The sequence below is a fragment of the Bos grunniens genome, chromosome 29 (assembly GCF_055505025.1).
Source record: "Bos grunniens cultivar Pamir isolate PY7600 chromosome 29, Bosgru_T2T1.0, whole genome shotgun sequence".
In the NCBI taxonomy this organism is placed as follows: Eukaryota; Metazoa; Chordata; class Mammalia; order Artiodactyla; family Bovidae; genus Bos; species Bos grunniens.
This window is the reverse complement of record NC_141193.1, coordinates 22,662,836-22,676,238: the sequence shown is the minus strand read 5'-3', so window position 1 is coordinate 22,676,238 and position 13,403 is coordinate 22,662,836. Positions and strand designations below refer to the sequence as shown.

Here is a 13,403-nt window from a genome sequence, read left to right as displayed (position 1 = left end):
CAGTCCCAAAGAAGGGCAGTGCCAAAGAATGTTCAAATTACTGTACAGTTGTGCTCATGTTACATGCTACCAAGGTTATGGTCAAAATCCTTCAAGCTAGGCTTCAGCGGTAGGTGAACTGAGAACTTCCAGATATAAGCTGATTTAGAAAAGGCATAGGAATCAGAGATCAAATTGCCAGTATTCGTTGGAGAAGGCAAGGGAATTCCAGAGAAATTTGTACTGTTGCTTCTTGGGCTACGTAAAGCCTTTAACTGTGTGGATCACAACATACTGTGGAAAATTCTTAAAAAGATGGGACTACCAGACCTACCTGTCTCCTGAGAAACCTGTATATGGGTCAAGAAGCAGAAGTTAGAACTGGACATGAAACAACTGACCAGTTCAAAACTGGGAAAGGAATACAGCAAGACTGTATATCATCACCTTGCTTATTTAACTTCTGTGTGGAGTACATCATGTGTAATGCCAGGCTGGATGAATCGCAAGCTGGAATCAAGATTGCCAGGAGAAATATCAACAGTCAGATATGGAGATGATACCACTCTAATGGCAGAAAGTGACGAGGAACTTCTTTCCTCTTTCCAGAAAGTGAAGGAAGCTCTTTAGAGCTTCTTAATGAGGGTGAAAAAGGAAAGTCAAAAAGTTGGCTTAACACGCATCATTTGAAAACCTAACATGACATTCGGTCCCATCACTTTATGGCAAATAGATGGGGAAAAAGGGGAAGCAGTGACAGATTTTATTTTCTTGTGCTCCAAAATCACTGCAGACAGTGACTGAAGCCATGAAATTAAAAGACATTTGCTCTTTGAAAGAAAAGCTACAACAAACCTGCTGCTGCTGCTGCTAAGTCACTTCAGTCGTGTCCCACTCTGTGCGACCCCATAGACGGCAGCCCACCAGGCTCCCCAGTCCCTGGGATTCTCCAGGCAAGAACACTGGAGTGGGTTGCCATTGCCTTCTCCATTGTGTGAAAGTAAAAAGTGAAAGTGAAGTCGCTCAGTCGCGTCCGACTCGTAGTGACCCCCTGGGCTGCAGCCTACCAGGCTCCTCCATCCATGGGATTTTCAAGGTAAGAGTACTGGAGTGGCTTGCCATTGCCTTCTCCAACAATAAACCTAGGCAGTGTATTAAAAAGCAGAGATATCACTTTGCCGACAAAGGCCCGTATAGTCAAAACTATGCTTTTTCCAGTAGTCATGTACAGATGTGAGAGCTGGACCATAAAGAAGGCTGAGCGCTGAAGACTTGATGCTTTTGAACTCCGGTGTGGAGAAAACTCTTGAGTAGTGTTCACTGGACAGCAAGGAAATCAAACCTAAAGTCCAAACCTAAGGCCATCCTAAAGGAAATCAACCCTGAATATTCATTGGAAGGACTGATGCTGAAGCTAAAGCTCCAAAACTTTGGCCACCTTATGCAAAGAGCTGACTCACTGAAAAAGACCCTGATGCTGGGAAATAATTGAGGGCAGGAGAAGAAGGGGATGGCAGAGGATGAAGTGGTTAGATAGCATCACCAACTCAGTGGGAGACAGTGAAGGACAGGGGATCCGGGCATGCTGCAGTTCATGGGGTCCCAAAGAGTCAGACATGACTTAGTAACTAAGCAACAACAACATACCATATAAGCTATTTTTATGTTCTAGACTGTTTGAGGAATACTCCTAGTAGACTTACAGCTCAAGAAAGAATGGCAAGTGTGCAGAACAGTTATAAGAAAATCCTTGTTTAGAGTGGACTTGTCACCTCTACTGGAGGTGACAGAATCTGGATGAACTTAGTCGCACATCAAGTTTCTTGTACTTTTCCAGTGCCTGATCTTTGAGCCTTTGTAGGACAGCTTCCTGGTTTTTAGTATATACCTGTATTAATCTAACAAAGGAAGCCCAGAATTCCCCTGGAGTAAACAGGCTGCTACAAATGGATGGAAGCCCAGAATTTTCAGCAGACCATGCTTTGTTGAAGAGGTGTGTGAATTGACCTCATACTACTGTTCAGAAAATAGCAGCTCATTTGTTTCAAAGTCATTTTTAGCAACTGACATTATCAGCATACATCTATAAGTTCAAGTCTTGAATTATATTGCTTTTCAAAAAATAGTTACTTACTTGGCTATGTCAGATCATAGTTATGGCATGCAGGGTCTTTCGTTGAGGTGCACGGGTTCTCTCATGGCACGGGTTCAGAAGTTGCAGTGCACAGGCTTAGTTGCTTGGTGGCATGTGGGATCTTAGTGTGCCAACCAGGGATTGCATCTGTGTTCTCTGCATTGCAAGGCAGATTCTTTACCACTGAACCATGAGGGAAGTCCCGAATAGTTATATTTCTTAACAAAAGCTCTTAAATTAGATTTTCTGGCAATTTTCTCATTGTGCAACTAGAAGGTGTTTTTTGCTCTCTGCTAGAAGGTGTTTTGTTTAAAATAAGTATAATTGATGTTCAGTAAACTACATTGGAAAAGACTCTGATGCTGGGAGGGATTGGGGGCAGGAGGAGAAGGGGACGACAGAGGATGAGATGGCTGGATGGCATCACCGACTCGATGGACGTGAGTCTGAGTGAACTCTGGGAGTTGGTGATGGACAGGGAGGCCTGGCGTGCTGCGATTCATGGGGTCGCAGAGAGTCGGACACGACTGAGCTACTGAACTGAACTGAACTGAAACTACACGTATAAAATTTCACACATCCGTAGACAGACACATGAAATGACTGTCATAGTCAAGACAGTGAACATATGTATCACCCTCAAAAGTTGCTTCATGCCCTTGGTAGTACCTCTTACCTGCGCAGCCCCCTCTTCCTCAGGCAACTACTTGTTTGCTTTGTGTCACTGTAGATTAGTTTGCATTTTCTGGAGTTCTGCAACATGTCCTCTTGTGCCCAGCTCCTTTTATTTTAACTAAATTTTATTGGAGTGTAGTTGCTTTACAATGTTGTGTTAGTTTCTTGCTGTATATCAAAGTGAATCAGTCATACATATGCATATATCCCCTCTTTTATGGATTTCCCTCCCATTTAGGTCACCACAGAGCACTGAGCAGGGTTCCCTGTGCTCTACAGTAGGTTCTCATTAGTGATCTATTCAGTACACAGTAGTGTATATGTGTCAGTCCCAGTCTCCCAATTCATCCCATCCCCCTTGGTAGCCGTGAATTTGTTCTGTGTATCTGTGACTGTATTTCTGCTTTGCACATAAGTTCATCTCTGTCATTTTTCTAGATTCCACATATAAGCAATATTATGCAATATTTGTTTTTTTCTTTCTGACTGACTTTGTGTGACAATCTCTAGATCCATCTACATCTCTGCAAATGGCACTATTCTGTTCCTTTTATGGTTGAGTAATATTTCATTGTATATATGTATCACATCTTCTTTATCCATTCCTCTGTCAATGGACATCTGAATTGCTTCCATGTCCTGACTATTTCCAATAAACATTAAGAGTGCATGCATCCTTTCCAATTATGATTTTCTCTGGATATATACCTAGAAGTGGGATTGGCTCAGTTCCTTTTTTAAAAGATCAATCAATTTTATTTTGTGGGGGTTGCACTGGGTCCTCATTGCTGTGCATGGGCTTCTCTAGTTGCGGAGAGCGGGGCCTACTCTCTAGTTGCGGCGTGCGGACTTCTCATTGCAGTGGCTGCTCTTGTTGGGGAGCACAGGCTGTCAGTGCAGGGGCTCAGTCGTAGCATCTCACAGGCTCTAGAGCATAGGCTCATGGGTTTAGTTGCTCTGCTGCAGTTGGAATCTTCCTGGACCAGGGATTGAACCCCTGTCCCCTGCACTGGCAGGCAGACTCCTTCCTAGCCACTGTACCACCAGGGAAGTCCTGGCCTACCTCCTTTTATTCAGAGTAATTATTTTGAAGATTTGTCTTTGTTGTGGTGGTATCAAGCGTTTATTCCTTTTTCTTATAGATAGCATTCCATTGTTTGGATATACCACAATTTGTTTATACATTCAAAGGTTGATAGACATTTGGGTTGCTTCCAGTTTGGGGCTAATACAGATGAAGCTGCAGTGAACATTCATGTGCAAGTCTTTGGAAATATGTTACCTTTTCTCTTGGGTGAATACCTGAGAGTGGACTGGATCATCATGGTAGGTATATATTTCAGTTTTTAAAGAAACTGTCCGATGGTTTTCTAGAGTAGTTGTACCACTTTATGTTGCCACCAGCAGTGTGAGAGAGTTCGAGTCCCCTTACATCATTGCCGACACTAAAGTGTGATCAGGCTTCTTCGTTTTAGCCATTTGAATAGGTGTGTAGTGGTACCCCATTGTGGTTTTAGTTTACATTTCGTAAATGACTGAAGAGATTGTACTTTCGGTGTCATAGTTAAGAAATCATTGCCTAACTCAAGGTCACAAAAATTTGTTGTTGTTTTCTTCTAGAAAGATTATCATTGTAGGTTTTACATTTAAGTCTGTGATCTAGATTGAGTTCATTTCACATGTAGTGTGAAGTGGTTTTTTTGTATATGGATATCCTCTTGCTGAAGTTATTCTTTCTCCACTGCATACTTTAGTGCATTTGTCAAAAATCAATTGTCCAACGAACAGTAAAAGAGAAGATTGATATAACTTGGACTTCATCAAAATTAAAAACTATAAAGAAGGTGAAAAAAACAACTAAAGATGGGAGAAATTATTTGCAAATCATATATCTGATGAGAAACTTGTAGTCAGAATATATAAAAGGACTCTTACAACTCAGTAATAAAAAGATAACCCAATTAAAAAGTAGACAAAGGATTTAAATAGACATTTCTCCTAAGGAAATAATATATAAATGGCTAATAAACACTTGAAAATATACTCAACAGCATCAGTGCTTCTAATGAATATTCAGGGTTGATTTCCTTTAGGATTGATTGATTTGATCTCCTTGCTGTTCAAGGGACTCTCAAGAGTCTTCTCCAGCACGCAGTTCGAAGGCATCAGTTCTTCAGTGCTGAGCTTTTTTTATCGTCCAACTCTTACATCCATACATGACTACTGGAAAAACCATAGCTTTGACTATATGGATCTTTGTAGGCAAAGTAATGTCTCTGCTTTTTAATATACCGTATAGGTTTGTCATTGCTTTTCTTACAAGGAGCAAGCATCTTTTAATTTCATGAGGATGTTGATCAAGTCTATATCTTTGCCATGTTTATGCCTGGTTTTTCTGTCAATAACTGAGAGAGGGTATTAAAAATCTCTGCCTTAACTGTGGATTTATTGTATCTTCTTTGCAGTTCTGTAAGCCTTTGCTTCATGTATTTTGAAGCTCTTTTATTAGATACATAAATGTTTGGAATTGTTATGTCTTCTCAGTTAATTGACTCTATAATTATGAAATGACCTTTATCTCTGATAGTTTATTTGCTCTGAAATCTACATTGTCTGATATTAATATAGTTATTCCAAACTTCTTTTAACTAGTGCTAGCATATATTTTGCATTTCTTGTATTTTTAATCTGTTTCTTTCTATTTAAAGTGCATTTCTTGTCAGCAGTGTGTCGTTGAATCAAATCCTACGATTTTTATCAAATCTGACAATCCTTTTAATTGGGTGTTTAGACTATTTACTTTTAACGTGATTATTGGTAGGGTTTGATATATTATCTTGCTGTTTGTCCCATTTCTTCTTAGTTCTCTTTTTTCTCTTTTTATACCTTTTTTGAATTACTTTTATATTTTTATGATTCTAGTGCATCTCCGTTGTTGGCCTGTAAACTATGACATTTTTGTTATTTTATTGGTTGTTCTAGAATTTATAGGGCTTCCCATGTGGCTCATTGGTAAAGAATCCACCTGCTAGTGCATGCATGAGACCCAGATTCAGTCCCATGGAGCAGGAAGTGGCAACTCACTCCATCTTGCCTAGGAAATTCCATGGATAGAGGAGCCTGGCAGGCTCTAACCCATGGGGTTGCAAAGAGCTGGACACAACTGAAGAGACTGAGCATGCACACACTAGGATTTATAGTTGTATATCTCTTAACTTTTCACACTCTACCTTTAAATGATATTATACTACTTCACAAATAATATAAAAATTTTAGTATAAGAATCTTAGAGTAGTGTACTTCCATTTCTCTCATCCAACCTTTATACTATTGTTATACATTTTACTTTTACGTATAAAATACATTGTTATTTTTGTTAAAGAAGTCTGTTATTATTTCAAAGAGATTTAACTAATAAGAATCTTATATATATTACCTGAAGTATCATTTTGTTCCTGTCTGAAAGATAACCTTTAACATTTCCTGCAGTTGTGGGTATACAGGCATTCCTTGTTTTACTGTGCCGCGCCTCATTGTACTTTGTAGATACTGCATCTTTTTACAAATTGAAGGTATGTGGCAACCCTGTGTTGAGCTAGTCTGCTGATGCCAATTAGTTTTAAATTAAGGCATGTACATTGTGTTATCACACACTTAAAAGACGACAGTGTAAACAGAATTTTGTATGCACTGGGAAACCAAAAACTTCATGTGACTTGCTTTATCTCAATCTTCCCTTTATTACAGTGGTCTAGAACCAAGCCTGTACTGTCTCTGTGTTATGCCCGTATTGGGGATGAAGTCTTTCAGGTTTTCTACGTCTAAAAACAACTTGATTTCATTTTTTTCCCTTCATTTATTCACTTATTTATGTGACACGGTTTTTTCTTTTGATGGTAAAAACATATAATGTATAATTTACCATTGTAACCATGTTTAAGTGTACGGTTAAGTAGTGTTAATAAACAAATAAACATATCCGTATTGTGAATATAGTATGAGGTGATAATCTCATTGAGATTTTGATTTGCATTTGAATGAAGATTCGTGATGTTGAGCAACTTTTCTTATGTTTGTTGGTCATTTATAGATCATCTTTGGAGAAATATCTCTTCCAGTCCTTTACCCATTTTTAATTGGATTCATTGCTTTTTTGTGTTCCTTTTAAATTTTTGGATTTTCTCACTGTGGTTTATTTTGGATAATTTCTATCATTATGCTTTCAGATTTAGTTTTGCAGTGTTTAACCTGCTAGTAATCCCATCCAGTGTATTTTTTTAAATAAAGAATTTATTTTTATAGAGAAGTTAGGTTCATGGCAAAATTGAGAGGAAGGTAGAGCAGTTGTTCATATGTACTATCCCTTGACATTCAGAGCCTCCCCCATTATCAAAAACCCCCACCAGTGTGGTACAACTGTTAACATGTGATAAGCATGCATTGATACATCATTATCAACCGAAGTTTATAATTTACATTAGGGTTCACTCTTGGTGTTGCACATTTATGGGTTTGGGCAAATGTATAGTGACTTGTATCCATCATTAAGTATCATAGAGAATAGTTTTACTACTCTAAAACTCCTTTATGCTCTGCCTGTTCACCTTCTTTTCCTCTCTCCAACCCCAGCTTCTGGCAACCACTGATCTCTCACTGTCTCCATTGTTTTCCTCTTTTCAGAGTGTCATATGGTTAGAATTATATAATATGTAACCTTTTGAGATTGGCTTCTTTCACTTAGTAATAGGCATTTACATTGAATGTCTCTTCATGTCTTGATAGCTCATTTCTTTTTAGTACTGAATAATATTTTGTTGTTTGAAAGTACAACAGTTTATTTATGTGTTCATCTACTGAAGGACATCTTGGTTTCCTTCCAGCATTTGGCAAATGAACTATTTCAAACATCCATGCGCAGGTTTTGTGTGGATGTAAGTTGTGTAAATACCAAGGGTACTGCTGGATTGTATGGTGTTTGATTTTGTCAAATGCTTTCTGTACATCTTTTTATAGAATTGTGATTTTTCCTATATAGCTTTTGATATGATCTATTACATTAATTGATTTTTTTCATGTTGAACCAGCCTTTCATTATTGGCCTGAATTCCTTTTGATTGTGATATATGTGTGCATTGTTAGATTTGACTTGATAATATTTTGAGGATTTTTGCCTCTTGTTCATGAGAAATATTGGTAATACTTTCTAATATCTTTATCTGGTTTTGATTTTAGAGTAATGCTGACCTCATAGAATGAGTTAAGCGTGCTTTCTGTTTCTGTCCACTGAAAGAGACTGAAGAGATTTGGTGTAATTTCTTCCTTAATTGTTTGGTGAGCCCATCTTGGTCTGGTGCTTTCTGTTTTGGAAGGTTACTAATTATTAATTCTATTTCTTTAATATACAGAATTATTCTCCAGTGTATTTTTTATTTCAGAAATTGTAGTTTTCATCTTGATAAGTTGATCTCAGTCTTCTTTATGTCTAAACTTTTTGAATGTATAGGATCTATTAATAGTTGTTCTATCTTGTTTTCATTTCCTTCTATGCTAATTCTAATCACTGTCTATTCTAGGTTGATTTTGAGTGGTTGATTACTCTCTTCATTATTAATTGTATTTGTCTGCCTCTTTGCACGCCTGGTAATCTTTGATTAGACGTCCAACATTGAATTTACTTCATTGGTTGGTTACTGGTTATTTTTGTATTCTTATAAAATTTTTCTGAGCTTTGTTTAGGAATGCAGAAGGAAATGGTAACCCACTCCAGGATTCTTGCCTGGAAAATCCCATGGACAGAGGAGCTTTGTGGGCTACAGTCCTTGGGGTTACAAAGAGTCAGACTAACACTTTTATTTAAGTTACTTTGGGGCCTTGCTTTTACAGTGTTGGTTGTGTCTGGAACAACCGTTACTCCCCACTACTGAGGTGAAGTCTTCCTGAAAACTCTACCCAATGCCTGTACGTTATGAGTGTTTCAAGGCTTAAGTGGTGGGAACAGTCTCCATTCTGTGCTGTGTGAGCGCAGGACACTGTTCCCTGTCCCTCTTTAGGATGGCTCTGTCGTTGGTCTCAGATCGCGTCCTCACATACATGCTCAGTGCTCTGCTGTGTATTAGGAGACCCCCTAGATCTCTGGGGTTCTCTCTCTGAGCAGCTCTCGCCCCTGGGTTTTCTGTCTTAAGTACTCTAGTTGCTTTTGTGTCCCTGTACTTTCAGCGTCATCTCCCCAACTCAGAAAGTCTCTCAGGCTCCACCTCAACTCTCCTGCCCTGTGCTGCTGCTGCCTGGAAACTTTGAAGGCAGTGAACTTGGACACTTGTAGGACTCACTTCATTTGTTTTCCATCTGTCAAGGATCACTGTCTTTCATCAATGAATATCCAGTGTCTAGAAAACCATTGTTTTGTTTGTTTGTTTGTTTTTGGTCTGGTTGGTTTCTGGGTTGATTTGTTGTTTTATTTATTTGGTTGTTTAAGGTGGTAGGGCAAATCTAGTTCCCGTTAATCCATTTTAGCTAAAAGCCGAAGTCCTGTCTGCTTGTAATTTTAACCTCAGAAAGTTCTTGTGTTAGAATTCTTCCGGGAACACTCTTTTAGTAGTAACTATTGGTCATTTCCATTCAAGAGAATGAGCAATGAGATAAACTTAAATCAGCCAGCAGGGGGTTTTGAGGCTTTTCTAGGGTTGTTAAACTGATTTCCTGATTCCCCTCTTTCTGGGAATTTCTTGAGGTATTTGGACCTAAAAGCTAATTCTAAATAATGACGTGATGAAATTCCTAACCATGTTATGATTTTATTCTCAGAATTAAGAAAAAGAAAGAGCAGCAACGTTATGCTGAAGAACAGAGGATATTAAGAATGAAATCCCATAAAGAGCCATGTTCAGGGGAGAAGATGAGTGAGATATTAGCCCAACTACAACTTGAGGAAATAAAAGGAGCCAGAGAAAAACAACAGCAGAAAGAAAAAGAATACCAAAGGTACTTTGGAAAGTTCTGCATGAAGTTTTGGCCCTGGAGGAGACCTGTTAGGAAGTCGGGGTTCTCATTTTCCCTAAAATGAATTGACTGTGTCTTCTTATGCTTTAGGAGGCACAGAACTTCATCACATTTCTTTTTTTTTTTTTACATGGACCCTTTTTTAAAGTCATTGAATTTGTTACAATATTGTTTCTGTTTTGTGTTCTTTGGCTGTTTTTGGTCATGAGGCATGTGGGATCCTAGCTTCCCAACCAGGGATCAAACCCTCACCCTGTGCATCAGAAGGTAAACGGATTTCTTGGTCGCCTAATACCTCTCTGGAATAGCACTGCGCTTTTCCTTGTACTGCCTCTTAGTACACAGAGGAAGGGTTGAGGCTCAGTGATAAGAAATAGTTTCACAGTTTGAGCTAGGAGTAAAATAAGGACTCATGTGCATTCTCTTCCTGGTGGTTCACTTTGCTTGGTCATACTGTATTTTTATAGATATGTAGAAGCTTTAAGAGCCCAGATCCAGGAGAAAATGCAACTATATAATATTACTTTACCTCCACTCTGCTGCTGTGGTCCTGATTTTTGGGATGCTCATCCAGATACCTGTGCCAACAATTGTATTTTCTATAAAAACCACAAAGGTAAGTATCTTTAAGGAATGGTTGGGGCCTGGTGGCAGATAAAAAATAACAAGAGTAGAAGTAGTGATTGTAGTAGAAATTTAGCATTTATTGACTAAGTGCTTATTATATATCAAAGACTGTTATACCCCCCTTTACAAAACAACTCTGAGGCAATAAAAATAATTATAGTGAGTTATATTTCTCTTTGAGATATGTTATCTTCTTGTCTTCATTTATGCTGGGGAAATAGTCCTAGCCCATTGTACAGTAACGAGACTAGGGTTGCAGGTCCTCCTGTAAATGAAGAAGATTAGAGGTTTATAGCTATCTAAGTTAGGCCTCTGTCCAGTTGAATACCCTGTTATCCAAATTCTTGAATGTTATCTAACGAAGACTTATCATCTGTATATTATTTATAATGTGTGTATATCCACATTAGACTGCCAGTTCTGCTAGGGGTCACTGAGAAACATGAGGACCAATATAAACTCTGTTAGGAATACCAGCTAGAAGAAATGGAGTCATTTCCTGTTGTCACTAATATGTCTGTTTCCTGTCCATTCCTAAATGTATTGATTTACATAGTGTGGAGATTATAGAGGCTTCATACAAACACTGAAAATGGTGGTGGTGTTTGTATCCCTAATGTTCCATCTGCGATATGAGTTTCTTATCAGTCCTGTGAATTATGTTTTAAAAACACACATCTGATTGTGCCATTCCCTTATCATCAGATCTGTCGGACTTACCACTGAAGTACAAAATACGGTGCATAAACGGCATGTTTTCTCTCTGGCCCCAGGCCATACTCCAGCCATATCGAACCTGCTGTTGTCAGTACACACCACATAAAAAATGTATCCTTGTACCCCCACACACTCATTTCTTTGCCTAGAAGGCCTTCTTTCCTTTACTTCTATTAATCCTTCAAGACCATCTTAAATGTTACCGATTCTTTTTTTTGGAATGTTGCCACTTTTGGGAATCTTTTTCATCCTTTCCTAGTTTCTTTTTCGTTTTGAACTTCATGCTGTGATGACATTTTGTATATGCCTCTGGTTTGGAAATAGTACACTGTAATTTAATTTCTGTGTCCATCCTCTCATGATCTTTTCTGTAATCACAGAGTACTTGGCATGTGGTAAATACTCAATACTTATTCAACGGATTGTTAAAGTTAATGCCTTTAAGACTGGGCAGAGAAGCAGTACTAATAGGAAGAGGTTGGGAGAAATGTTTAGAATCCTACTTCATTGATCACTATGTTAATCTTTATTTGCAGCGTATACCCGGGCACTACATTCAGTCGTCAACTCCTGTGACATCCCTGAGGGGAACTCAGATCTTCGAGTTGCCATTCATAATTTTGCTTCTGCACATAGACGGACTTTGAAAAACCTGTAATAAGAATCTGAAATCAACCATCAGTATTTCAGCCTACTTAAAATCTACCCCAAGAGATTATTTTAGGAAAAACTGTCAAAGTGTATAAGATATGTAACTTGGAAAGAAAGACTGTCCCACACAATTGGTATCTTTTTAATTAAATCATGACCATTATTTCACTCTGTGCTTGGGACCAAGATGGAAAACTGGCTTCCAGACTTATGTCATTACCGTAAACCATCTGGTATGTATTGTTTTAAAAATGATCACTCAGGCTGGTGAGTTTTCTCTCACTTTGCTCTGCTCTGCTCAGAAGATATTATTAGAAATCTTTGAGATGATCTGATTTATTATCTTTATATAACTGTACCACTTGAATCTTGACAAAACTGAAAATGTTTGGATGAAGGAGAAGAGAAGACGAAGAAATGAATTTCTGAACACCAGTGGCCATCTATATTGCTGTTATCTTTTCTAGTTGTGTGCAGCAGTTAGAGATGAGAACAATCTGAATTTGATGTACGTTTTTTCCTCAAAATTTTTTCTCTCGTGTTTTTAAGTTTATTACCTCTTTCCCCATTCAGTGACGATGAACAGAGGACTTTTTAATTTTATAGTTTTTATAGCAAAAAAGGCAAATAAACCCTCTGCCTTTTGAGCATCTTTTATGTGAAATAATTGTGAGTGACATTTCAAAAAGTGAATCTGAAGTCAAAGAGAGTAAAGTCCTTTATTTTCCTATCTATAAAAAATCTGGTGAATGCCATACCTACAGAGCAGGTGAAATAAAAATTGCTATAGTTAGTATGAATTTGTTATTTCTTTACAGTGTTTCTTGACACAATATGAAAAGTTTTAATATTGTGAATTAAGGTGAGGTACTGACATTTTCTTTTTCCTACTTCTAATGGTCAGTGTTGAAAAAGCACTGAAGTTATGTCTCAGAAAACACCTAAACATCTAGCCAGGTCATTGACAATAAGTGTCAGAATTACTCGTGTGACAAGATTGACTGGTTATTTAATCAGATTAATTATCCAGTTCAGTCAAAATCCTTATGCAACTAAATCCTTCTTTAGCCTTTCTGAGTTGTGTTTTTTAACACCTTTGTTGAGATATAATTCATATATCATTTGATTCACTGACTAGAAATGTACAATTCAGTGGTTTTTATTATACTCTGTGGTTGTACAGCTATTACCACTATCAAATTTTAGAACACCTGTCACTCTAAGGAGATGCCCAGGTGATCCAGCAATCCCACTGGGGGTATATATCCTAGATAATTGAAAGCAGAATCTTCAACAGATATGTTCATAGTGGCAAGAGGTGGAAGCAACCCAAATTTCCATCACCAGATGGGTGGGTGAACAAAATGTGGTACATACATACAGTGGAATACTCTTCAGCCCTACAAAGGAAAGAAATCCTGTCATGTAGTGTAACCTGTACTAGCCTTAAGGACAGTGTGCTAAGTGAAGTAAGCTAGGAACAAAAAGACAAATACTGTGTGATTCCACTCATACTAGGAACCTAGAATAATGAAATTCATGCGGACAGGAAGTAGTGAGGGAGACTTCCCTGGTGGTCCAGTGGCTGGGAATCCACCTTCCAATGCTTGAAACATGGCTT

At 38.1% G+C, this 13,403-nt stretch overlaps 1 protein-coding gene across 27 annotated transcripts in view; it reads left to right on the top strand.

The window, feature by feature from the left end:
* Nucleotides 1–12,578, top strand: part of CCDC15 (coiled-coil domain containing 15) — a 49,300-nt gene extending 36,722 nt beyond the window's left edge. For all 27 annotated transcript variants that reach the window (XR_015157303.1, XR_015157304.1, XR_015157300.1 and 24 more), the window contains 3 exons: nt 9,593–9,769; nt 10,255–10,403; nt 11,668–12,578. Coding sequence is in view for 19 of the 27 variants with exons in the window: in XM_086382969.1 (XP_086239095.1) it covers nt 9,593–9,769; nt 10,255–10,403; nt 11,668–11,789 (448 nt within the window). In the remaining 8 variants the exon portion in view is untranslated. The remainder of the gene's footprint in view (nt 1–9,592; nt 9,770–10,254; nt 10,404–11,667) is intronic.
* Nucleotides 12,579–13,403: the final 825 nt, after the last annotated feature.